General features: G+C 50.9%; 1 protein-coding gene across 1 annotated transcript in view; it reads left to right on the top strand.

Moving 5' to 3' along the window:
* SLIT1 (slit guidance ligand 1) overlaps positions 1–26,486 on the top strand; it is a 180,711-nt gene that overhangs the window by 27,507 nt on the left and 126,718 nt on the right. The window contains exon 4 of the mRNA XM_047760650.1: positions 3,822–3,893. Coding sequence (XP_047616606.1) covers positions 3,822–3,893 — 72 coding nt within the window. The remainder of the gene's footprint in view (positions 1–3,821; positions 3,894–26,486) is intronic.

The following is a 26,486-nucleotide window of genomic DNA, read 5'->3' as shown; positions in this document are numbered from 1 at the left end:
TGGATAGGAGTTCCCGTTGTAGCTCAGTGGTTAACAAACCCAACTAGTATCCGTAAGGATGTAGGTTTGATCTCTGGCCTTGCTCAGTGGGTTAAGGATCTGGTGTTGCCATGAGCTGTGGTGTAAGTCACAGACGGGGCTCGGATCTAGCGTTGCTGTGGCTGTGGTGTAGGCTGGCAGCTGCAGCTCCAACTCGACCCCTAGTCTGGGAACCTCCATATGCTGTGGGAGGGGCCCTAAAACAACAAAAGACACACACACACACAAATATTGGATAAAGTGGGGAGTCATAAAAACTGTATATACTTTAAATATTTCACTTTATGTTTTTTTATAATGATTTTTATTTTTCCATTATGGTTGGTTTACAGTGTTCTGTCAATTTTCTACTGTATAGCAAAGTGACCCAGTCCCACATACATATATCCATTCTTTTTCTCACATTACCCTCCATCATGCTCTATCATAAGTGACTGGATATAGTTCCCTGTGCTATACAGCAGGATCTCATTGCTTATCCTGTTCAAATGCAATAGTTTGCATCTGTTAACCCCAGACTCCCAGTCCATCCCACTCCCTCCCCCTCCCTCTTGGCAACCACAAGTCTGTTCTCCAAGTCCATGATTTTCTTTTCTGTGGAAAGGTTCATCTGTGCTGTATATTACATTTCAGATATAAGTGATATCATATGGTATTTGTCTTTCTCTTCCTGGGTGGAACTAGGATGAGAGTCTCTAGTTCCACCCATGTTGCTGCAAATTATTCTCTTCTCAAGGAAAAGAAAAGCTTTGTCCAGATATATGTGGCTTCCTGGGTCATATGGTAGTTCTATATTTAGTTTTCCATACTGTTTTCCATAGTGGTTGGACTCACTTTATGTTAAAACATACAAATGTGCATTTATTGACCCTTTCCCTCCCCACCCCTTCCCCCCAAGGTCTTACCTTTTAGCATGAGATGCTGAATTGGACTTCCATATTATTTTCTTTGACTAAACCACACGCATACACCTTGCTATGATTTTTGGTTTTGATTTCTTTAAGGGGGGAGGGACATTTTTAGAAGGCCCTTGGAAGCAATCTGGCTGGAAAATTCTGAATTTCTTTTATGACCTCCCTGTCCTCCTCCTCCCCCAGGTCTTTTACTTAATTCAACGACTCTTTAATTAGCAGTTTTTCTTTTATTGAGTCTTTCCAAGGCATTCAACCGGTTTGGGTAGAGATGAATCTCGCTTTTCACGCTAGTAGTTCATTCATTTACATAATTATTAGTTCAATTATATGATTATCATGATAAGTACCTCTGGCAAAAACAAGTTTGGGAACAGACAAGAACGGTTCTTGTAAGTTACAAACTTGAGCGCAGAAGCATCAGTGTGCGGTCCTGCTGGCTGAGGACCGGTGTGTCTCAGGTATCAGGCTGTCTGACGTCGTCGGAGGGAGCGGAGCACTTGGTCACCTCCAGCTGGCTGAGTTAGGGGACCTGTGTAACGAGGAAGCAGCTGGGGTGGGAGCCGGGGAAAGGCAGACTTCAGAACTTACCTATCCCACTCAGTGGTGACTTGGATGAGTCATTCGTCTGGGCATCCCATTTCCCTCGGTATCAAAGAGACAGCTCAATGAAGTCTACGAATATATTATGAGAGCCTGAGAGCCCTAGTGGTGAGATGGTGGTGGATAAACCCCCCTCTGCCGCCCCGCCCAGGGCTTGTTGCAGGGAGGAGACAGAGGGTATATGCACGACTGTGATGTTTCCTACACAAGAGAAAGAAACTCTCCTTTTTATTTTGCTTTTCATTCTGTCTGGTGAGGTAATGCCCATAAAACCTTTATTCGGGCGCCTGGCACAGAGTAACGCTAGTCAGGGCTGGCGGTCACGACCGCTGCAGGTGTTCTTAGCTTCCTACAGGTCCCTCCCACACTGGGTCCCTCCTCTGGTATCCTTTGATTTCCACTTTAAACTAGCCATCGAATCTCTTTTTCTCTTCAGTGTTTTTCAGAAATCAAAGTCAGAAAAATGAGGCTGTCTCGGGGGGAAAACAAACCAAAAGCAAACCCAGTGATGACCAGGCAGTGCAAACATAGGGTGACCTTACTCCACGAGGTTAAGGAACTTGAAACCATCTGATGTCTACTCCTGTCGCTTTGACGATTATATCGGTGGCCCCCCTTTTTTTCCAAGGCAATGATGTGTTTCCCTAGGAGCCCACCCTTTAGAGTAAACTTCTGACTGGTCTGAAATTGCAGCTCTAAGCGTACCGTGCTAGAAGACGGTACCTTTCTCATGGGTCAGACGAAAGGTGACCTTAGATCAGTTCCTGCTGGCCACGATGAATTAGAGTTCTTCCTCCCTCCCAGCAGAAGAGAGCTTATGCCCGGTTGGTTGATTGCTGTCTAGAATTGTCACAGAGAGTGGTTATGGGACATTCGCAGAGTGCGGGAGGACAGGGGCTGCATTTCACACCAGCGCTTCTCCAACCCGGAGGAGCACACAGACCACTTGGGCATCTGGTTGCTGCAGATCCTGGGTCCACAGGTCTTGGGGTAGCCTGGGCTCTTGCAGCTCTTACCTACTCCCAGGTGATGTCCCTGCAGGAGGTCTCGGACACAGTGTGAGCACCAAGGTTCCATACTCTGTAGGTGTCACCCTCCCCCGTTGAGCTGGAGTCCCACACGCCAGTGTCAGAGAATTGGTTGCCTAAGATGGCAAGATGAGTCGGGTTCAACTTCGATGCCTTCCTGGGACAAGTTTGAGTTCTTTCCACTTTGTCTGGTCAGGCCCTGTTCCAGAACCAGACTTCCCACCTGCCTGTGCCTATACTACTAAATGGTTGTCGATTCTACCAGTAGAGGAACTAAAAATGATGGTCATGCTAACAATAAAATTATTAAAAATAAAGGACCCTTCATTCTTGGGGTTCTTGCTGTGGTGCAGTGGGATTGGGGGCATCTCTGCAGCGCCAGGATGCAAGTTTGATCCCTGCTCCTGCACAGTGGGTTAAAAGATCTGGAGTTGCTGCAGTTGCAGTGTAAGTCACAAGTGTGGCTGGGATCTGATCCATAGGCCAAAAAAGAAAAAAGAAAAAAAAAAAAGGTGAGAGTGTCTGTTGTTTGGCCATATGCCAAGAAAAGAAAAAAGAAACAAAAAAATAAAGGCGCGAGTGTCTACTGTTTGGCATGTAAAGACATCTACAAATTGTTGAGTAGGAAAAAGGCAGGTGGCCGAATGCTTTTTCTTCTATTATTTAAGGCTTTTAAAAATTGTTACGCATGCCTTGTCATGAATAATTTAAAAATCAATAAAGGAATTTTCATTTTGAAAGAACATCTAAAGCAAATAGTAAGAACATTGAGTCACCACTGTGCCAAGAGTGGATGAGAGCAACAAAGAATCAGAGCTGCATGTCCAGTCCAGCCCCATAGGGTGTCTCTCACCTTTCACGTCGTCAGGTATTCAGCTCACAAACTGAGACGTAAATTATACAGGGTCTCGCAAATGTGGAGTGATGATGACGATGGGCATGGGAGGAAATAACAGAAGGAAAGATGCTGTAGATACTGATGGCCCAGGACATGGCAGGTCCTTGGTGGAAGGGCTTCCAGATATACCCTGTGCTTATCTCGCCACGTGTTGGATGGCAGAACTCCCACGTGAATAAAGCCACTGAGGCCCCAAAGAAGGTGATCCCCTGGGGTACACAGTGACCTGTTAGGGTTTGAACCCTGGGCCCTCTGACTCTGAATCCCGTGCTTTCTGAAAAGTCCTTTAGACTTCCTGGACGGTTTGGCCATTTCTGACAGCTTCTTCTCTTCTCTTTTTAGACGACTCAACCGGAACCAGCTGCACATGTTACCAGAACTACTGTTCCAGAATAACCAGGCTCTGTCGAGGCTGTGAGTGACGCTTCGTGGAAGAAAGCTCTCTCTGTGGTCTTATCACCCTGTTGGGGGCGGGGCTCAGTGTTGGGGGGCCTGGCCTTTCCCATGACCGTGACCTCCCCACGCTCCTCATCTGGCAGGCATCGTTCAGGGCATCAAAGGCCAAGTCTTTTCTGTAGGAAGGTGAGGTGCAGAGCATTTTTCCATGGCAAGTACTTGACAGAATCAGCAGTCCATCCAGTTCTGTGTGCTGTCCCTGACAGTGTGGTGTGGGGATGTGCTTAGCGTGGGCATGCTTGTCAGCCGTGATGCCAGACTTTAGAGGGAGGACCAGCTCCAGCCCTGTTCACATTTGGAAGGGCCAACATCTTTTGCCACAGCCTCCACCAGCTCTTGGGGCTGAAGGGGAGAGGACAGCTCTGCGAGGGTCTCTCTCTCCCTCTAGCACTTGAGTCTGCCTTTCACTGGGGCATCAGCGCCCTGCATGTCCCTGGACCCTCTCCTGAGGGTGGTAACACTGTGTGGCCAATGTGGTTGCATTCTTGGCCTGTGTCTGGGGAACTTGGATCCCCCGTGGAATGGGGGATAGCCTGGGGGAGTAGAAAATCAAGGGGCAGATAGTCCTGGGTGGAGCTTTTCTTACCTGTGCACTGTTGGGCTCTCGGGGGTTGAACTGACATTGAATACAGACAGCATGCAGCCTGAACCCCCTGCAGGAGATGTGCCTTGTGTCCCTGACACATGGGTGAGTGAACCACCCTGCAGTGGACCTGGTCCTTCCGTGCACATGTCTCCATCTTCTGTGACCCAGCAAGGCAGGCAGTGTCTCTGGTTTTACTGCCGACCAAAGGCAAGGTTGGAGGGGTGAAAGAAATGACCTCCATAGGGTCAATCCTGAATGTCCCTTTGGATTCCCCACCCAATGCTCTTTGTGGAGATAAATATATATATATATATATTGCTTTTTAGGGCTGTATCCATGGCATGTGGAAGTTCCCAGGCTAGGGGTCAAATCAGAGCTACAGCTGCAACCCACACCAGAGCTCACGGCAATGCCGGATCCTTAACCCACTGAACGAGGCCAGGGATGGAACCCGCATCCTCATGGATACTAGTCGGGTTCGTTGCCACTGAGCCACCACGGGAACACCCTCCTTTAACAACTATTACATACCTGGATTCTATAGCAAAGGTTGGCACCAGGAGCTCTATTCAAGGAGTGGAGGAGGCACTGACGAAGACAGGAGTCTGCCTGACCGCTGCTCCCGATGTGCTCTGAGGCTGGGATCCGGGGCAGGCAGTAGCCTCCAGAAACATTGCATGTTCTCACCCAGGCAGCCCAGGGCTGGCTGCCTTGGGGACAGGGCCAGTTGGCAGTCACCAGAAGGACTTCCAGAGGGAGGGCTCTCCCGATGGAAGGCTTGGATGCCCTTTGGGTGGTATTTCCAGGCTCTAGAGTCAGAATCTTTCCATTGCACTTAGTGCCTTTTCTCCCCAGACATCTGATCCCTAACTCTTGCAGGGGTCATTCCAGATGGACCTGGGTGAAAGGAGACAACTTTCTTTAGCTCTCCTCTTGATAGTCCTTAAGCCCGCCTGTAAGCACAGGTGGGCCTTTGGGGAGGTCACCTATGCAGCTCCCTCTGCTTAGGTCAGCCTAGGGCTTGCGTTCATGGCCAGGGCCAGTGATCCCTGATGTCGCATGTGCCAATTTCTGCTGTATAGCAAAGTGACCCAGTTATATATATATATATATATATATACATATTCTTTTTTCTCATGTTATCTTCCATCTTGTTCTATCCCAAGAGACTGGATATTGTTCACTGCGCTGTGCCGAACAATATCCTCATTGCTTATCCATTCTCACTGTAATAGTTTGCATTTCTGAATCCCAAACTGTTTTATTGATCGCATTGTTTGTCCCTGGTGTCTGAATTTTTCACCTTGGCGATGGTTACAGGGAAGGACACAGGAACAAGTGCTTGAAGATTTACTTGCTAGTATTTTTTGCTTTTCCTCCACCCCCAGTCCTGAGCATCAGATGTTTCAAAACATCTTTCTTTACTCTCCCAGTGGTCGGGCCCAGGAGCACTCAGGCACAGCAGACCCTGCAGCCTGCTGGGATGGGGTATCGTAGAGGCACGAGCAGCAGACTCATGGGCTCCAGGGACAGGAAGTGAGGCACAGCTGGGACTCTGTGTGTGTGTGTGTGTGTGTGTGTGTGAGATGTTTCTAGCCCTTTCGGAATATCTATCATATTGTTCCACTCCTCCCTGCAAACCAGCGTCCTGGGCTTCCGGGCAGCATTTCAGCTCCACCAGGACTGTGTGGGCTACCGTGCTCCCTCCTCTCCTCCTTCCCGTGACCTTGGAGCTCAGAGATCCCCACGTGTCTCTGGTCTCAGGCCAGATTTCTGGGGAAAGAATCCGATTGGCCCATCACTGGTCAGGTGTTCACCCCTGGGCTGTGCTGGGGGCTGTGGGACCTCCTGGCACAGTCGTACTCTGGGGGCCCACCCTGGAGGGGGTGCAGGCTTGGCGTTTCTGGTCTCTCATCTGTGGATCTTCCCTTTGCTTTGAGGGATCCGTTACTAATCCTTTCCACCTGGAGCAACTCATGGATTTTTACTGAGGCCGTCATGCTAAATCGGCATGAAAATGGGTTTGAGAGACCACATGTGCAGGGCAAGGTGTGGTCGCAAAGCATGTCAGGTGGTGGGGCCCACGTCTCAGTTGATTTTGTCTGTGTATCTTCCAGGAGTTAAAATCCTGTCGCTGCTTTTTCCTCACTGATGTCTCTCCAGGTGTTGGGTTTGTCAGTCCATTTCTTTCTGGCGTGGGGTCTGCGGTGCAGAGATCTGTGGTTTGGCTTGGACCACAGAGCAGTTTTGGTGATGGTGTTGGAATTAGATACCAGGCCTCCCAGGGGCCATAAAAAGCCTGACAATGGCCTGAAACCTTTACTTGGAAATCTCACGTTTGGGGATTGACACGAAGGTCGATAAAATATGACCACAAACGTGTTCATTGTAGTATTATTTAGAAGGCTGAAATATAGAATCGTGGAAAGAATATAGAAACAACTAAAATGTCTAACCTTGGGGGAATGGTTAAGTGAATTAGGGTGTATCTACTTGACAGAATAGTTATATCTTCATCAAAAATGGCTTTTATGAAAGAGGTAAAGTAACACAGATAAATGTTCGTGAGGTCAAAGCCAGGATGCAAAATTGTTCTGACGATACGATTACTAAATAAATCACTCTAAAACGTGCATAGGAAAATGATTGCAAGATGCCAATGGGGGTTATCTCTGGGTGACTTTTTCTTTTTTATGTTTCTGTAAGAAGCATGTATTCCTTTCACGGTAGGAGACGTCCCAGGTTTTATGCAGTGGAAGGCCTCTGCTGTCTGAGAGTGAACGCTAGATAAGCGATGTCGGGGCACTTCCTTGAACCCCGTTGAGCCCCATTTGCTCTTCCATCAGATAACGATAATCATGTCCACCTTGCAAGCTGTCATTGGGATTGAAGACAGGTGTAACTTCCTCTCATGTCAGGTGCAAACGGGTAGGACGTAGTAGGTGCTCAGGAAATGTCAGGTGAGTTTTCCCTTTTACAGATGGAGAAAGGCAAGCTCAGAGGCTTTGTGACCTGCCCAAGGGGCTGAGCTGCAATTGAACCTCAGTCTGTCTGATGCTAAAGCTCATCCTTCCAGGAGTTCCTGTTGTGGCGCAGTGGTTAACGAATCCAACTAGGAACCATGAGGTTGTGGGTTCGATCCCTGGCCTTGCTCAGTGGGTTAAGGATTCAGCGTTCCTGTGAGCTGTGGTGTAGGTCGCAGACGTGGCTTGGATCCCGTGTTGCTGTGGCTCTGGCATAGGCTGGTGGCTACAGCTCCGATTCGACCCCTAGCCTGGGAACCTCCATATGCTGCAGGAGCGGCCCTAAAAAAGGCAAAAAGACAAAATAATAATAATAATAAAGCTCATCCTTCCATATCACCCACCCACCCCCACTTCACCCATCCACCCTCTACCTGTCTCCTACCACTCATCTACCTACTCAGCTACCCAGCCACCTACCAGGACCCACTCCCATCCCCCTACCATCTACCCACCACTCACCCAGCCCCCGACTCACCTGCCCACTACTCCCACGTACCCATCTACTAACCTGCCAATCAGTCTACCCATTTCTCCAATTCCTACCTCTCCTCGCATCTAGCACCCTCCTACCCACCCATCCTTCTGCCTCCCCATCCACTCTCGCAGTCATTTACCCACCAAGCCCGCCCATTCACCCTCCATTTATGCTTCTACCAACATACCCATAAACCTACCATACACCTGTCTATCCTCCCCCACCTGACCCTCTGTCCCTTCTCTTCTCCCCTCGCCACATCCAACTTCCCCCGCACCTTCCATCTGCCTGCGCATCCACCCACCCACCCACTCATCCAAATTTCCCAAGGGCCTCCTACAGGCCAGGCACTGTTGTAGGTGCCAAGAACACTTGTGGTGACAGCTGTGACACAGATAGGTGGGGTCTGTCTCTGTAGAAGGTGAGGATTTATCACTAGGTTTGCATCTTCTGACCTACCAGCGGTTTGGAGAAGGGGGGTGAGCAGGTGTTTGGCTGGCTGGACCTGTGTCTCCTGCTGGGGGTGGTTATACCCTGGTGGCAGGTTACCTGGATTTAAGATCAGCTTCATGACCTGACAGCCACCCACGGGAGGATGTGGAGTTATTGTTTCATGGCTACACACGGGGTGAAGGCTAGGGTCAGAGGGACAGATTTGAACCTGCTCCCTTCTCTCTCAGTAGCAAAACTGAGTCTTCACCCATGTTGCGGGGGGGGGGGGCACCATGAGTATCAGCCACCTGTGCCTCTGTCCTCCCAGATTTGGCAATGAGTCGCTCCTGCTGCCTTGCAGTTTCTCGTCTTGCTGGTTGCATCCCCTGCTTCATTTGAAACCGCTTCTGGAAACCCAGTTCCTCTGGGCTTCTCGTTAGCCTTGAAACCAATATGTGTCCTGACAAGACTGACCTTTTGTGTCTCTGCTGGGTCTGGAAGGGTGGGGGTGGGTGATGAAGGGCAGCCCAGGGCGTTAATTCCCCTTTTATTTATATCCCGGCTCTAAGGACCAGGATAACTCATTACCAGGGCCGTGGCGGCTGGAGAGGCGCCGATGTGATATTCTGCAGGAGCCCTGTTGAAGAATGCCTGACCCCTGCGGCCTCCTCTCGAGCTGGGTTTAATTAAACCGTCAGCACGGGTCAGAAGAACAAAGCCTCCCTTCCCATCCTGGTCCCCACCCCCATCGGAGGCAGGGGGCATTCTCTGCTGAAATGAAGAGCTGTTAAAAATGGATCTGTCTTGCCTCTGAGGGAGATTACCCAAAGCAGGAAGGTGACCTTGCTATTGTGACATGTCCACTCCAGGCGGCAGATCTGCGGAACTGAACCAGCCGAGTTCCCCGTGGTCGAGGCACCTGAACATGCGGAATGGGGCTCCTTCCTGCTAGAACCCTGCCTTAAGATGCCCTCTCTCGGAGTTCCCGTTGTGGCACAGTGGTTAACGAATCTGACTAGGAACCATGAGGTTGCAGGTTCGGTCCCTGGCCTTGCTCAGTGGGTTAAGGATTCAGCGTTGCCCTGAGCTGTGGTGTAGGTCGCAGATGTGGCTCGGATCCCGTGTTGCTGTGGCTCTGGCGTAGGCTGGCGGCTGCAGCTCCAATTTGACCCCTAGCCTGGGAACTTCCAGATGCCACGGGAGTGGCCCCAGAAAAGCGAAAAGGCAAAAAGACAAAAAAAAAAAAAGAAAAAGAAAAAAAAAGAAAAAAAGCCCTCTCTCACTCCCTTGACTCCCCTTTTCCCAGAAAGGGATTTCACTGCTTTGTCTGTGAGATATTAAGTCTATGAGGTGTCAGGGGCATGAATGATAGAAGGAAGCTTTCTTGGTTAGAAGGTTTGGGGAAGTTCAGGGTCAAACAAGGTTCTCTGTGGAGTTCCTCTTGTGGTTCAGCTGAAATGAATCTGACTAGTATCCATGAGGACGAAGGTTCCATTGCTGGCCTCACTCAGTGGTTCTCGGATCCGGTGTTGCCGTGAGCGGTTGTGTAGGTCACAGACGAAGCTCGAATCCCTCATTGCTGTGGCTCTGGCGTAGGCCAGCAGCTGCAGCTCGGATTTGACTCATAGCCTGGGAACCTCCATAGACCACGAATGCGGCCCTGAAAAGAAAAAAAAAAAAAAGACAAACAAGGTTCTCTGTGGATTAGTGACTTTCAGCCCCTTTAAACTACTCATGAGCACCATAGAGCCCTCAGGGGATGTGTAGGGTGTTGCCAAATTCATTTGACTGTGAAACTCTTGAAAAAACTTTTTAGCGGAATGTCTAAGTCTTGTGGGTTTAGTGTCCGATAATTTGCTGGGGCCTCAGACGAAAAGGATTGGATTTGAAACCTGGAGTTCCTGTCGTGGCGCAGTGGTTAACGAATTCGACTAGGAACCATGAGGTTGCGGATTCGGTCCCTGCCCTTCCTCAGTGGGTCAAGGATCCGGTGTTGCCGTGAGCTGTGGTGTAGGTTGCAGAGGCGGCTCGGATCCTGCGTTGCTGTGGCTCTGGCGTAGGCTGGCAGCTACAGCTCCGATTGGACACCTAGCCTGGGAATCTCCATATGCCGCGGGAGCAGCCCAAAGAAATAGCAAAAAGACAAAAAAAAAAAAAAAGAAAAAAGAAAAAAGAAACCTGAGCCCAGGTTCCCCTGACCCCAGACCCATGCACCTACCTCTGGTAAATCAAGAGTACTTAAATTAGTGTGGGAGTCATCTAGGGGATTTTATTAAGATGCAGATCCCCAGGGCGCTATCATCAGAGACCCTGAGTTAATAGGGGTGGAAGGGCCAGAGGATCTGCATTAGTATCAGGCCCCATCTGGTTTCCGGTTTGAGAAGCTTGCTCCCCAGCAGGCTTGCTGAGTCTTAGGGGGGACCTCTCTTCGGGCAGCGCCCCCGTCTGCCTCTGCCTGGCTTGGATCTGGTGTGAGAGCCACACGAACAGAGCCCCTCCCCAGGGCCGCCGCGTCCCCTCTTGCTGCGCGCAGAGAGCGATTTGGGGATTATGCGTTGGCAATTATGGAGCACTCTGGGCTCTCAAAGTGCTTTCCAATCATTAAATCAGTGCCTGCTGTCAAGCAAGGCTCGAGTGCAAATGCCCGCATCCCACTGGGCGGGCCGGGGAGCCTCTGCGGAAGAGGGCGGCCAGCCCGAGACGGATGTCCCTCCCGCGTACCAAGCGGCAGACTTCGCTCAGCAGAGATGGAGCTCCAGGGCTCAGCCCGGTCCTCAGCTCTGCCCCTGGCTGCCTCGCAGCCCCGCATTTGTGGGCTGTCCTAAACAAGGACAGCCAGGGAACCCAGGGCCTCGGGGAGGGCTGGGGGCTAGAGCGGCGGATGCATCAGCCCTTGGGGAGTACTTCCTGCTGCGGACCTTTTACAGGGGCTCAAAGGAATGAAAAGCTGCCAGTTCTTTACTACAGCTTGATGAAATCGGTTGGGAATAAACAATTCATAGGCATTAAGAAGATTCCGAATAGGGAGGCTTGCACGCAGAAGGGGGCTGTTGTGAATAACGTCTAGGGGAGTGGGGCTTTTTAGAAAACCATCTCAAACATTATGTAAATAATTTTGCTGTGATACTGAACATTTGGAAAACAGAGAAAAGAAGGAGAAGCGGTTTCTTTTTTCTTTTGTTTTTCAGTTAAATAAAGCATTTAAAAATGCTTGAGCCATCATTCCTTTTTTTTTTTTTTTTTTTTTCGGGCATGTGGAAATTCCTGGCCTGGGATCGAACCTGTGCCATAGCGGCCACTGAAGCCACTGCAGTGATAACGCCAAGTCCTTAACCACAGGATCTCCTGTGCCACAGGAGAACTCCTCCAATATGTTTAAAAAAGAAAGTTCAATATCATTTATTCAGGCACTTATGTGCCGAACAATTTCTGTGCATTTTCTCATTTTAATTGTCATAGTCTTTAGCAATTATCCCCACTTTATAGTCAGGAAAAGTGAGGCTTGGAGGGGTTGAATACACTGATCACATAGCTAGTTGTTGGCAGATTTAGGCTTTGAACTCAGGGTAGAGAAAGAGGAAGAAGAAAGAGCTTGCTCTGGAGTCTTCCAGGGAGGTAGGTTTGAAATCAAGTGTTGACAGGGTGGGAGACCCAGGTGGATGAAGAGGGGAAGAGGGTGCGGTTGCGCTGTGAGCCGGGGCCCCACAATAGTAGAGTGTTAGATCTTGGCCTGGGGGGAGGCGTGTGTGTGGGGAGTCTGTCTTCTAGAATAGGTGACAGGCAGAGAAGGTCACAGAGGGTTCTTGAAGAGCAGAGTGACAGCAGAGGAAGTGTGAGTCCTCCAACTTTGTTCTTCTTTTTCAAAATTGTTTTGGCTATTTGGGTCCAGCGATGGGCTTTTTTTTTTTTTTTTTTTTTTTAAATCACAAGGGACCTGTCACAGCAGAAAAGCGGGTACACGGGAGCTTAGATTTTTGGATTCAAATGGGGCAAAAGTCATCTACTCCAGCCTCCACTTAAACACATGGGTGATGGAGAGCTCACTACTTCACAGGAGTCTTGTTGGTGAGTAGCTCTAATCATTAGGAATCCTTGTATTGACCTTGACCTCTTTTCCCAGCGATCTTGGTTGTGCTCCCTAGAGTTATACTCTGAGCAAGGATGTGGGCCAAGGTCAGTCCTTTCACTGGCCAATTTCTTTGGCAGATTCTTCAAGGGAGCATTCGTGTTTCTAGGACAGATCTTGAGAATTGTTTGTAAGAGGGCTGAAGCTATCTGTATGTGACTGTCCCTTGTACAGATTCTTTCCAAGGTTCAGAGCTGTCCCCAGAATCTCTGGAGTCCCCTAGTGCTATCCCCTTCATCCCAGGCATCTTTGTGAAGGAGTACCTGGGACCTCCTTACCCTTCCGCTTTGCTTGGCCTGGTCGGTTGGCTGGGCTACTCCAGAAGGGCCCTGGAGAAACAGAGAGCTTTAGCTGCAGGAAGCTGGTGTGATTTAATAAGGTTGGATCCTTCAGCCAGGGGGCATTTTCCCCATCTTCCTCCTAGGAATCCAGCCCTTACCAGACTTTCCTGTCTATAATCAGGACCTCTCGGGATGGACCAGTAAGGAGGCAGGTGTGGTAGACAGGTGGAGAGGGGGCTGTCTGAGGGGTGCTGGGGACTTTTTGGCAGAGTGTGATAGAAAAGAGCCCTGGCCTGGGAGGGGTTCTGTCCCTATCTGGCTGTGACACCTCAGACAGGTCATTGGTATCTCTAGGTCCTGCTCTGCCATTTTTATTAGTGAATTGGATAAGCATGCAGAAGGGGTGCTCGACAGATGTGCAAGTGGCACAAAACTGCAAAGGGATGGACATTATACCCAAGAGGACAGATGTAAGATTGAAAAAAATCTCCATGAGCTTGGTGGGACTCGTTGAGGTGAAATGAAATGCTGGTAAACGTGAAGATGACTGCGAATGCCTCAAATGGGATGGGACTTGGTTTGGCAGCCCTTGTTAGGAAAAGGGCCTGTGACTTCAAGCTGAGGATGAGTCAAGAGTGCGGTAAGGTGGCTGAAAGAGTGAATGTGGTCCTTGGCTGAATTAATAGAGGCAAGGTGTCCTCGCCGCGGGAGGGGATAGGCCTGTTTGAATCTGTGCTGATTTAAGCACATCCAGAAAACAATGTTCTGTGTACGAGGGTTTGGGTTTTATTGTGGGAGGCTGTGCAGGGAACATTTTTACACGTTTTGGAGGAGGGTAGTTCACCTCGGGAGCCATCTGGAAAACGTTTCACATGAGGTACAGTCAAGGGGCCTGGGGCTGTCTGGTGTGATAAAAACAAATATAGAGGGACCCTGAGAGAAACTTTAAAATCTGCGTGAAAGGCTGTCATGAGGACAAGGGACTGGTTCGTTCCAAAAGCATAGCTTCTAGAAGAGGGCAGAAGGTGTGGGGGAGTGGATTTTGTTCTGTGTTGGGCAGACTTCCCGAAGGCCTGGCCGCCTGGGCTGCTCTGCCTTGATGCTTCGTCCCTGGAAGAGCTTGAGAAGGGGCTGACTCTATGTCTGCCTGGCCTGCATGCCTGAGATGCTGGGGGAGCCTGGGTTTGATGGCCTTGGCTTTTAGATGCAGAGTGATCCAACCAAGGATGCACAGAGGACTTGTGAGCAGGGGAGAGGCCTTGTCCAGTGGTGTTTGGGTTGGTCAATCTGCTCGCAGGCACATGAACTGGCAGATGGTGGGAGCTTGGGAGGCCCCTTGCCTGAGCCTCAGTGTTGGAAGCCAAGCTTTATAGTCAAGTGGGTCTGGCAAATTGTGTAACAAAACCTTGACCAGACCCCAGATTCTGATCCAATAAAAATCAAGGAATAGCTCTGGAAATGGGGTTGGGTCTGTAAAGACACAGAAGGTTTGTCCTCAGGAAGAGTCTGGTTCTGGAGGAGCTCAGAGGAGCCCCTCTCTCAGGGCCCCACCCCGCTGAGCAACAACTCATTTCCCCTTTGGAGTCCACACCGTGTCTTCGGAGTCCCGGTGTTTGCACCCCTCTGCTCCTCCAACAAAGGCCCTTCTGTCGGCAGAGCTCAGAGGCCATGCAGGGAAGGGTCAGGAAAGCAAGGTATTGACTGAATACCAATAAGGAGAGGAAGTGTGTTCCTGGAAGACGAGGGGCGCCGGGCAACTCGGGGCCCCACTCGTGCTGTGCAAACAGAGCAGAGAATGCCTTTTGGCGGGTTTGTTTTACTAAAGGCTCTGGGGCCCAGGGGAGGCCGGCAAGGGGGGACAGGAGAGCGAGGAAATATTTCACAATGTGGAGTTTAAACTCAGCCCCTTGCTTGGGAAGGGGCCGGCCCTAGAGCTGCGGGCTAACAAAGAGGCAGTGTGGGCTGGTGACAGTTAGGGGACAGCCCATGGCAACTAATGGGGTAGTAATGGGTGGGGAGGTAACCTGGGAAAAGCTGGTACAAGGAAAGCTGGCACATAAATTCTGGTGGCGTGACATTCCCCTTGGCAGTGAGACGGCCGTCCCTCCATCACCCTCCCAAAGCCAACGCCAGAGATGTTCCGGCTCCCAAGGATGAGCCGGGGTGAGGGATGGCTGCAAGGGGAAAAGCCACACTGGGGTTCCCGTGCCCTGCAGGGCCCCACAAAGGACGGAGAGGAAGAGGAGAGCTGTCCTCTGCAGAAGCCAGAGCCCCAGGAGTGAGCGGAGAGGTTTCCATCACGGCAGCCCACTCCATGCGTGGCCGGAGGACGTTGTGCCCGGTGCCGAGACCCGTGGTTGGTACCTCGTGCCCTCTCCTATGAGAGGCTCTGCACCCAGGCTGACCTTCAGGTGTCCCTGGCCAGCCCGTGGGAGCCAAGGGCCCGATGCCCCCGGAGCACGTGGGCACCATGCCCTGGAAACTCTGCCCACCATTTCTGGGAGACTCCTTCGGGCGGGTCAGCTCTCCAAGGAGACGGTGTTTGTCACTGGGGGCCTTTTGGAGGAAGTCATTTAGCAGTTTGTATTTGGACTTTTAAGGTGTCCACAAGGTTCCCCACACCACCAGGGGCATCCTAGATTTGAGAACAGTGACTTGGGGGTGGAGGTTTTAGTTTTCTGTCACAGACCAACCATTTTTGTCCCCATCAGTCCTCTTCGTAGAAAAACAGAACGAAACAGCAAAATGACTTTTTATCTGTTTTTGTGTGGCTGGCCAGCTCTCTTCATAATTTCTAGGAAACGTTTAGGAAAGAAGAGAAAGGGGGCGCATCTGCCCCTGGGGGGGGGTGTCTAGTGTTGGTAGAAGGCGCCAGGTCAGGTAGGGACACACTGGGAGCCCTTCTTCCCAGGCCGAGGGTGGGAATCCTTACTGGGATTTCTGGTTAATGTTTGCAAAGCAGCAGCTGGTCTTGGGCTCCTGGGGACTTGCAGTTTCCACAGGAAGTGTCCCTCCGGAAGGATGGGGGAATTGTGGAGATGGCCCGTCCCGTCGCCGTGCCGCCTGGCTCAGAGACAGCCCCCCGCTTCCAAGCGCATGCTCCCCAGCATGGCGGGCCTGGCTTCCCCCGCTGGGTGGATGGAAGAATTCTTTCCCCCAACCAACTTATGACAAGCCTGCCGTGCTGCCTGCAATGATTTGTTGGGCGTGGGGAAATATCAGATGAATTAGATACGGTCTAGGGCTTGGCTGGACTGTGGACTGGTGGTTCTGTGGTTGCTGATTTCACATGTGGGTGACAGGTGTGAGAATTGGATGGCTGGAGTGTAGCTTGGCTTTTTCCCTCCTGCTGCCTGTGCCTGTGAAATGACAAAAAAAAAAAACTGATATGAAAGAAAACTAATATAAGTGAAAAATCATACTTCACAGGAACAAATGCACATAGATTAATTGCAGAGCTGTTCAAACAGAAACTTCCCCATGCTTTGTTTCAGACATGTTAAAATGTGGTCAGTACACCTGGGCATCTGAATATCTTATTCTTCTAGTGGCAACTGGAAAAACAAACAAACAAACAAACAAACAAACAAAAAGCGTTTCCTATAAATCATCAACTCCATTGGTAGGAAACAGGACAAGAAATCATTTTTGGCAGGTGCTTAGCAGTAAGCTGTGTAAGCAAGGGCTGGGACTCATTTATCAAGGATTTTTAATAGCATCTTTCGCAGCCAGCTGGAGATGGCATGAGACCTCAGTTTTCCCCAAGGGAAAGCTGGGGACAACTGGTTGTTGAACACTGACCACAGAGTGTAAATGGCTCTGTCCCCTGGGCTCCCTGCTGGAGTGTGTCCCTTGCTGATAAGTGCCATCTGTTGGTGGCGGAGGTGCATGCAGGTGGCAGCTGTATATTTCTGAAGGTGCAGGTGTCCCCGAGGCCTTGACTTGGGGAAGCCATGGTGCACTTTCCATTTGGACTTTCTGCCTCTTCTCTGGTGCTGCCAAGATAACCAGAGTTTGAGATGAGGCCTAACATGTAAATTAAAAGTTTAGACTCTAGAATCTAATAGCTCTGCCACTTGCTACCTAGGTGACCCAGGTGAGTTGCTTAATCTTGCTTCGACTCAGTTTTCCCATCTGGATAAAGGCCATAATAAAGACCTAGACCAGACTGTCAAGCAGGGATTAAATAAAGTGATGCCAGTGATGGGACCCGGGATTCTGGCCTGATTTTGCATGTGGTAAACCATCAAGAAATGTTAAGCCTGCCTGCCTCTCTCTCTTTCTTTCTTTCCTTCCTTCCTTCCTTCCTTCCTTCCTTCCTTCCTTCCTTCCTTCCTTCCTTCCTTCCTTCCTTCCTTCCTTCTCTTCCTTCCTTCCTTCCTTCCTTCCTTCCTTCCTTCCTTCCTTCCTTCTTTCTTTCTTTCTTTTTTTTTGTCTTTTTGCCTTCTCTAGGGCTGCTCCCGTGGCACATGGAGGTTCCCAGGCTGGGGCCGAATTGGAGCTATAGCCACTGGCCTGAGCAACTCGGGATCCGAGCCATGTCTTCAACCTACACCACAGCTCATGGCAACGCCGGATCCTCAACCCACTGAGCAAGGCCAGGGATCGAACCCCGCAACCTCATGGTTCCTAGCTGGATTCGTTAACCCATGCGTGCCATGACGGGAACTCCTAGCCTGCCTTTTTCTTGATAGAAAAAAATCCTAGTAGTTCTAGGAACCTGGCCTTGCTCAGTGGGTTAAGGATCCAGCGTTGCTGTGGCTCTGGCATAGGCTGGCGGCTACAGCTCCAATTAGAACCCTAGCCTGGGAACCTCTATATGCCGCAGGGAAAGGCAAAAAGATAAAAAAGAAAAAAGAAAAAAAGAAAAAAATCCTAGTCGTTCTAACCGTGGGACATGCAGGGAACAAAAGAAATCAGTTACATTTCCATTAGTCATCAACCAGCATCCTATCTTCATTTTATACTTAGACCACATTAGAGCAAAATTTTCCAAAGGTGTTTTTTGATGATTTGTAGTTTGAGTCTTTGTTTCTAAACAAAGCTAATCGGGCGACTAAATGTGGTTGAGATTCTGTCTGAGGTTCTGGAAATTCTCTTTCCAGCTGGAAAGAAACGAATCATGGAGACAATGCCTCTCTCTAGAGTGCATCCATTCACACCTACTGTTGCCTGACGGACAGGTTCTGTGAAAAATTTCCTTTATTATTCAGGAAGAGGAAAACTTACTTTGAAAAGAATGAAAACACAGGGTTTTTGGTGCTTAATCAGCAAAAAGCTTCCTTTGTCTCTTATTTGACTTCGCTGGGCATCTACTTGGTCCAGATTAGAAGGATGCTCTTTTAACTCCGAGAGCATCCGTCTTGGTTGGGGTGTAGGCATTGGAAGTCATCAGTTTTGTCTCTAACAGGGAGGACTTGGTACTTCCTGCTCAATCTGTTCTGATCCCCTATTGTGAATATCAGCTCATGCCTGGAAGGGAGGGGGGAAGGGAGAGGGCGAGACGCCTCCCTGTGAGGCAGCCACTGTCCCTAGGCATGTCACATCACGCCCCGAGGATGCTGTGTTCCCTCTCATACGCCAACAGCTTGCCTCCAGATTTTTCAAGCCTCCCTCCTTTTTGCTCTTTTCAAAGCTCTGCCCTTCAGGGTGAGCAAATCATGCCTGCCAGCATCCTGGCGGAAATGGTTCTCATTTTCATTTAAGGAGAAGGCTTCTTTATCCAGAATACAGTTTTACTGGTGCGTCTGTGTTCTTTACCACCAATGCCAAGTGCAGATGCTGACACATTAAGCTAGCCAGCCCTATTAAGCTCCATGATCCCTCAGAGAACCCCAGACATTCCAAAGCCCACACAGGGGTCTGGAGGGCGTCATCGCATCCTTGCTTCTTGTCTTCTTGCCTCTCCCCAGGGTATGGTATGTGTCCGCTCATGGTTGTTTTTCTTAAGGGCAGGCAAAACAGGATTAGTTCTTATGCTTAAGGGAAACATTTTTAGCTGAAGACCCACCCCCTAACCTGGTCCCCATCATTGCCATTTTCTAAAACAGAGGCAGGAAGCATCAGTCTTCCTGCTCGGTCTTGGATGGGCAGCTGCTCTGGGGAGAGAACCTGTCAGGGTGAGGCTTGGAGTGCAGTGTCCAGCAAGAGCTGCCAAGAGGCCAGAGGCCCTCTTGAGCTAAGGTACTAATGGCAACCTGCCTGGACGGAACCTCTGCTCAGGGTTCAGGTTTTGGGCCTTTGCCTCCCAAGCTTCACTGCTGCCCAGCAAGAAGCCACTGCCACCTGGGCATCCTCACGGTGCTCCAGTTCCTGAGGTATTAGCTTCACCTCCACCCCTGCTGATTCCAGTTGGTCACAGGCTCTCTGCTTCTGCCTCCCCTTCCTACAGGAATCTGAGTGCCCTGAGGTTGTGAGAGAGGGTTTGGGGGTCAAGTGAGGTGGCTGCCACTTTAGCTACATGACTGGGGACCCATGGGGGTACCCCCTGAGCCTGTTTCCTCATCTGTGAATGGGGACAATCCTGGACCTCCGTGGCGGGATTGAAGCGCAGACAGCGCGAAGGCACACTTGGCCGTGTTTGCGCCTCTGCCAATGTCAGCTCTGTTTAGCGGGGGCTATTCGTTCACTGCTCTTCTAGGGAGGAGGATGCACTTGCGTGGTCCCCTCCCCTGTGCATCTCTCCCAGGGAGAGGCTGATGGGGTGACACAGTACGTGGCCGTGGACCTCAGTATTTCGGAACCACATATTAATTGGCTGACGTGCTTCCATCAGATGAAGACATAGCCACACGCTTGGCTATGAAGGATGAGGACGGGGACAAAAATCCCGAGCAAGTTACATGGACAACATGCTTTCCGAGGTTGCTTTGCCCACCTGGGCAGGTGCCATTCCTGAAGTTCATGCCTGTGAGTCTGCGAGCACAGGATTTTGCCTCAGGCTGGCTGTTAGCCTCTGGCTTTTCTTGGCTGGGCTTTTTAATCTTTCATTTGTAACATGCTTGACAAATATTTCCATGCCTTCCAATTTCTAGGGGGTGCAGTGGTGAGGAAAAAAAGGTTGTGATCTCTGCTTTCGAGAGCTGGTAGGTCCTGCTGGGGATGGAAGGCCACATGAGTTAGAGTTTTGTTCAAGAGTTCAGGTGGCTGATGGTGCAGGACTTAACTGCATCTTGCAGCCACCAGTCCAGCCCTCTAATCAGTGATGAAGCAGTGGCGCTGGGACGGAAGGGACACGGTCTCTGGGAACTCTAACAGAGGCACTGGTACCCAGTGGGGCAGGGCCCCAGGGAGGTTCCAGAGGGAGCCCAGCCCCCTGCCGTCCTGCTCAATGGAGCCTCTCTGTCTGACTCTGCCTGTCCAGCCTCAGGAGGTCAGACCAGTGACTCCTGAGATCGTGCCCTGCTTTCACCAGCACTTAGGTGGCCCGAGGCCCTCTCGTTTCACTACATTCTTGGTCTTGGTGTCTTCTGACTATAGCACATTCGTTGCCCCTCTTCTCCCCGTGTCTGTGCTTTGGAGGGAGGCTTGTCTTCTGGACCAGGCCCCCTCTGCCTCCTCTAACCTGAGCTTTGGCCTCTTGTCTCTGCTCCTGGCACAGAACGGCCAGTGACATGGCCCAGCTCTGTGTGCCTGGTTGCCTCCCAGTCCCAGCTGTGACATGACCCCTCAGTACTGCTGTGGCCTTGCGTCTCCTGTGCGCCAATATCCCATCTTTAAAACAAGAGTTGCATCCTTCCTTCCTGTCTTAGGGAGGGGAAACTACACAGAGCCCCAAGAGCTAAAAAAAAAAGCCTGGAGAAAAAGAATGATTTCTTCAAAATTCATTTACTCAATGTTGCAGAAGCTACCTGTGGTTTCAGTCAGAAGGGAGTTTTTAGATGAGCAGGACTTGAGTAAGTAAAAAAAAGGGTGATACTTTTCCCTGGCATGTAGGCAAGAGTTATCTAGAATTCATTAGAGAGCTCCTGCTTTCGAGAGGAGGTTTCTGATGTCCTCCTGGGAGCCCACTGTGTCTGTGGGGAACCTGGGGGCTGTGATTCTGCACCCCAGAAGTTCAGCCCTCTTGAATGTCTGTGGTTTCAGGGGGCTCAAGGTGAAGGGCGCAGGTTGGTCCAGGGACCCGCTTAGTCTCTTTCTGGTCAGTGTGCTTCTCTGCTTCCGTGGGGCAATAGATGATGCTCCAGAACCCAGAACGTGGTCTTGAGAACCGCTGCTGTATATTGAGCACCTGCTGTGTACATGAGCTCCTACGAATCATGCCTACATCCTTTGAGGGTACGCAGAAGGGAAAGAGAATGTCACTTCTGCAGGCAAAGGTGACACTGAGGGCCACCAGAACAGAAGTCGGAATGCCCTGAGTCAGCTCCAGGAGCATGGCTGCCTAGGGGAGAGGGAGGCAGCGAGTCTGCTCACAGAGGCTTTTGTTCCATTAAGAGGCAGCTCATAAAGCCCCAGGTGGGGGAACTCTGGGCACTGGGAGACTTCCTGCAGCTTAGGGTTAGGCTAGGGAGCGGGGTTCGCGAGGCCCCAGTGGCCTCAAGGCTTGAATATCCCTCCAGACTCTGCCCACAGTGGAGGAGAGCTCCCTGGATGTACCCAGGGGCGCAGAGAAAAAAGGCTGCCCTTTCCCAAAGTGTGTGTGCTTTTCCCAGGGGCCATTGTTCCTGGTTGCCAGGAAACCGAGGCCTTCAGGTGTCACCCGGGAAACTGGGGCCTGGGTATTTGGGTTTAGGTCAGGCACAATGACGCTTGCAGAATGAAATGGCATCCCCAGGACCTCCTCAGTCATTTGTCACGCAACTGTGGTTCCCAATGACAGTGGAGACATGGGGGCCTGGGGAGGAGGTGGGTGGGTTGGAGGGGGCTAGGGGCATGAGATGGAGAAGGCTAATGGTCCCCCCACCAGAGCAGAGCCAACATGTCCCTTTGGAGAGAGGAAGTGAGGCCGCCCCAGCCTCTCAGGGACTCCAGAAAGCCTGTGAAGGGTCTGCCCAGGGTTTAGGACTGCCTGCTGGGAGCTGGGGGCCTGCCAGGCTTGATGCAACTAGGATGCTCCAGGAAATCTCCGCAAGTTGGTAGGATGTCTGCTCCCAGGTCAGAGAGCCCAAGGGCACAGTCGGCATGAAGAGACCGTCCAAATGGAGCACAGCAAGGACACCAGGCTGTCCAAAAATGATGGCATATCAGAGTGACTCAGAGGACCCAGCAGTGGGAGGGGGTTGGGGATGGTGGCAGGAAACCTGAGGGCAGAGAGGGGGTGTCACTTTATAGCAGGTCCATGACTATCCAGATTTTTCCTTCCCCAACCCCTGAAGCGTAGATTCTCAGAAGTACTATGTAGAGCGAACAGAGAGGAGCTAGATTATGTGTAATCTTCTTGCAAAATTGTCATCTCCCACCTGTGATGTACTTTTTAGATTTTTTGTTGTTGTTGTTGTTGTCTTTTTGTTGTTGTTGTTGTTGTTGTTGCTATTTCTTGGGCCGCTCCCGCGGCACATGGAGGTTCCCAGGCTAGGGGTTGAATCGGAGCTGTAGCCACCGGCCTACGCCAGAGCCACAGCAACGCGGGATCCGAGCTGCATCTGCAACCTACACCACAGCTCACGGCAATGCCGGATCGTTAACCCACTGAGCAAGGGCAGGGACCGAACCCGCAACCTCATGGTTCCTAGTCAGATTCGTTAACCACTGCGCCACGACGGGAACTCCCCCTTTTTAGATTTTTAATTGTGGTACAATACACATAAGATAAACGTTACCATCTCAACCATTTTTAAGCATACAGTTCAATAGTCTTAAGTGTAGTCATATTATTTTACTCCCTATCTTGAACTTTTTAAAAAATTTATTTATTTATTTATTTATTTTGTCTTTTTGCCATTTCTTGGGCCACTCCCGCGGCATATGGAGGTTCCCAGGCGAGGGGTCCAATCGGAGCTGTAGCTGCCGGCCTACGCCACAGCCACAGCAACACGGGATCCGACCTACACCTCAGCTCCTGGCAACACCGGATCCTTAACCTACTTGGTGAGGCCAGGGATCGAACCTGCATCCTCATGGATGCTAGTCGGGTTCCTTACCACTGAGCCATGATGGGAACTATTTTTCTTGCTCTTTATCCAAACACTCCAGGCCTCCTAGAAGTGGGATTGTCTGTGATTCCTTTCACATCCCCCAAAAATGCTCATCTCTGGCTCTTTTCTGCTGCTTGACAATGTGGCCATTCTCTCTCATGAAGAAGGTCTTAACTCAGGCAGGGAAGGGGACCCAGGAGCACTGGCCCAGGGGCAATGCTGGGGATGTAGGCAGGTTGACAAGGCACAGCATCTCAGAGGCACAGGGCCCTCCATGTTCTGGCAGGTTCTGGAGAGCCCAGGGGTAGCTGGGCCACCATTAGGTAGGGGAATGCACAGTGAAAACTTGGGGTGCGTAACCCTTGGAAATACAGTGTGGGGGCATTTGTCATTTTAGGTTCCATCCAATCATAGTTTGGAGTTTAAAGATAGGATGTGGAATTCAGACAGGGGAGGAGGCAATAGCCTAGTTGTGTAGCCTGGGGCAGAGCCAAGGTGGAGTTCAGAAGGATGGAATTCAGGTCCAAGGTCCGGCTGTGGACCTGTGGCCCTGCCATTTGTTATATGGGGGCAGCTCTGGAGGTGGCCTCAGGCTCAGGGCACCAAGGGGACTTTCAGGGGCCTGGGCTGGACTCGGCATCCTGGGAAATGTGGGGTCAGCTTTGACACTGCTAGGAGGGCAGCCACATAGGCAAGCTACAATTCTAAATTCTCTCACTATGATGGGGAAGGGAGCCTGAGGGGCACCTGAGGGGGACCCCAGGCTGGCTTAGTCTGGCAACTAGGATTCCCTGAGCCGGCAGAGCGCAGGGTCTAGGAAGCCAGAAGAGGTCCATGTGGTTGGCAGAGGGGTTCCAGTGCCTAGAACCTGAGCCTGGAAGAGTTTGGGTGCTCTTGGGGCCAGGTCCGTGAGCAGGTCTGGGCCTGCAGCCACAAGGCTAAATGGAGCAGTTGTCCTGAAGCTTCAGTTTTACCTGAAACTTTTAGGAGGTGAGCAGTTAAGCATTTAAAAACAGTTTTGTATCCTGCATTTTTTTGTTTGTTTGTTTGGCCTCACCCTTGGTATATTGAGATTTCTGAGCCAGGGCTCGAATCCGCGTTGCAGCTTCGACCTATACCACAGCTGCAGCAACACTGGATCCTTAACCCATTGCCCCACAGTGGGAACTCCGCATACTACATTTAGATAGCAGTTACTGGAGAGCATTTGGGGGCCCAGGCTGGGTTTCCCATCCCAGCTCCACCATTTATGGGATGTGTAACCTCGGGGCATGTGCTTAAACTCTCCTTGCCTCAGTTTGGGTCCTAATAGGACCTGCCTCATAGGCTCGTTACAGCAAATGAATCGAGAAATATCAAGAGCTCAGAACAGTGCCTGAAACAAGGCCATTCTGTCTGTCTCTCTCTCTCTTTTTTTTTTTTTTTTGCCATTTCTAGGGCCGCTCCCGCGGCATATGGAGGTTCCCAGGCTAGGGGTTGAATCAGAGCTGTAGCTGCCAAGCCTACACCACAGCTCACGGCAACACCGGATCCTTAACCCACTGGCCAGGGACTGAACCTGAAACCTCATGGTTCCTAGTCAGATTCGTTAACCACTGCACCACGACGGGAACTCCAACAAGGCCATTGTGAACATGTATTAGAGGCTGTTATTACCATGACTGTTGGGAAAACGAAAAATGGGACCTTAAGGAGAATGCGACATGGAACAGAATGTTTCAGATAAAACAAGAGATCTCCAAGAAGGTCAGTGCTTGTGCGGGCTGTCCTCTGCCTTTAGGATAAACTTTGGTGGAGCCCTTTGGAAAATGGTATTGGTGGGGGTCTCCAGGGCCAGGCCCCTGGCGGGGTCACCATCAGAGCAGTGACAGTGTCCTTGGGGCTGGTGGGTGCAGCCCAGAGAGAGGCCCTGTATGGGCTTTCTCGTTCACCAGAGGCGGCCTGCGCCCAGGCGGAATTTGTTTGAATTAGCTGCTTGAATGGGCCTGTTTGTGATGAGAGGGTGTGTGGTGAGAAAGGTTGGCAGGATTTGAAAAAGCCATTAGGAGGCGCCTCATGGGCCCTGGATGGACAATTGCATAGAAAGTGAAAGGCTGTCTCTGGCTGGGCAGCCCTTGGGGCAGAAGGAATTGTCCAGCTTCCGTGCTGACTGATGGGGAAAGTCACGGCCGTCCACCATGCCCTCGTTCAGCCTGCTCTGTCCTCAGCCTGCTCTGTCCTCACCCCCCAGGGTCTGCCGGGCTCCACAGGCTCCCACTCAACCTCCTGGCCACCCACAATTTAAGGGGTTCCTCCATTCTTGGCCCAAGTCCCACCCACTCAGGGATCTTGGGCTCCCTGGGGGTCTAGACCACAGGCATGTTCGCTGAGCAAGCAAGAAGGAAGGCGGACAGACAGACATGTCCTTAGACATCCTGACTCTGGATCGAATGGGCACCACACCACCTCACCATCAATCACAACAAGAGTGCTGAGGTTGTGTTTCCACGTGCCATGTTCTACATGTTGGACTTGTATCAGCTTTTTTTGGGGGGGGGTGGCACCCACGGCATATGGAGGTTCCCAGGCTAGGGGTCGAATTGGAGCTCTAGCCGCCACCTACGCCACAGCCACAGCAGTGCAGGATCTGAGCTGTGTCTGCAGCCTACACCACAGCTTGGCTAAGTAATGCTGGATCCTTAACCCACAGAGCAAGGCTAGGGATCGAACCCATGTTCTCATAGATGCTTGTTGGGTTTGCTAACCGCTGAGCCATGACGGGAACTCCTGTATCAGCTCATTTAATCCTCCCAGTCGCCCTCCAGAGTAAGTGCAGTTATCCTTATTTCATAGGTGGGGAAACTGAGGCCCATAGAGGTTAAGTAACTTGCCCAAGATGGTGCAGCTGGAAAGGAGAAGAGCCAGGATTTGAACCCAGGCAGCTCAGGCTCTTCACCACTACAGTATGTTTTCTCTCATTATTTTTTTTCTTTTTTTTTTTTCTTTTTTTGTCTTTTTGCCTTTTCTAGGGCTGCTCCCATGGCATATGGAGGTTCCCAGGCTAGGGGTCCAATCGGAGCTGTAGCCACCAGCCCACGCCAGAGCCACAGCAATGCAGGATCCGAGCTGCGTCTGCGACCTACATCACAGCTCACAGCAATGCTGGATCCTTAACCCACTGAGCAAGGCCAGGGATTGAACCTGCAACCTCACGGTTCCTAGTCAGATTCGTTAACCCCTGTGCCACAACGGGAACTCCTCTCATTATTTCTTTTTTCCCACTGTACAGCAAGGGGATCAAGTTATCTTTACATGTATACATTACATCTTTTTCCCCCACCCTTTGTTCTGTTGCATATTTCTTTAATCTTCTTAACGCTTCCATACAGTTGGGATCGTTATCTCTGAGTTTTCTAATGAGAATGCTAAGTCCACAGGGTAGGCGATCTGAGAGGTTGCCTGCTGGGTGGGACATGAATCCCAGCACAGGCTCCATCCGCAGGACCCTTGGAGCCCTGTTTGCACTGGACCTCTGGATGGCACAGTGCCCCGGCGCCCACACTGCTTCCC

This window comes from Phacochoerus africanus, chromosome 15 (assembly GCF_016906955.1).
Source record: "Phacochoerus africanus isolate WHEZ1 chromosome 15, ROS_Pafr_v1, whole genome shotgun sequence".
NCBI classification, from domain to species: Eukaryota; Metazoa; Chordata; class Mammalia; order Artiodactyla; family Suidae; genus Phacochoerus; species Phacochoerus africanus.
Note: the sequence above shows the minus strand (reverse complement) of the source record. Positions and strands in the feature narration are given on the sequence as shown.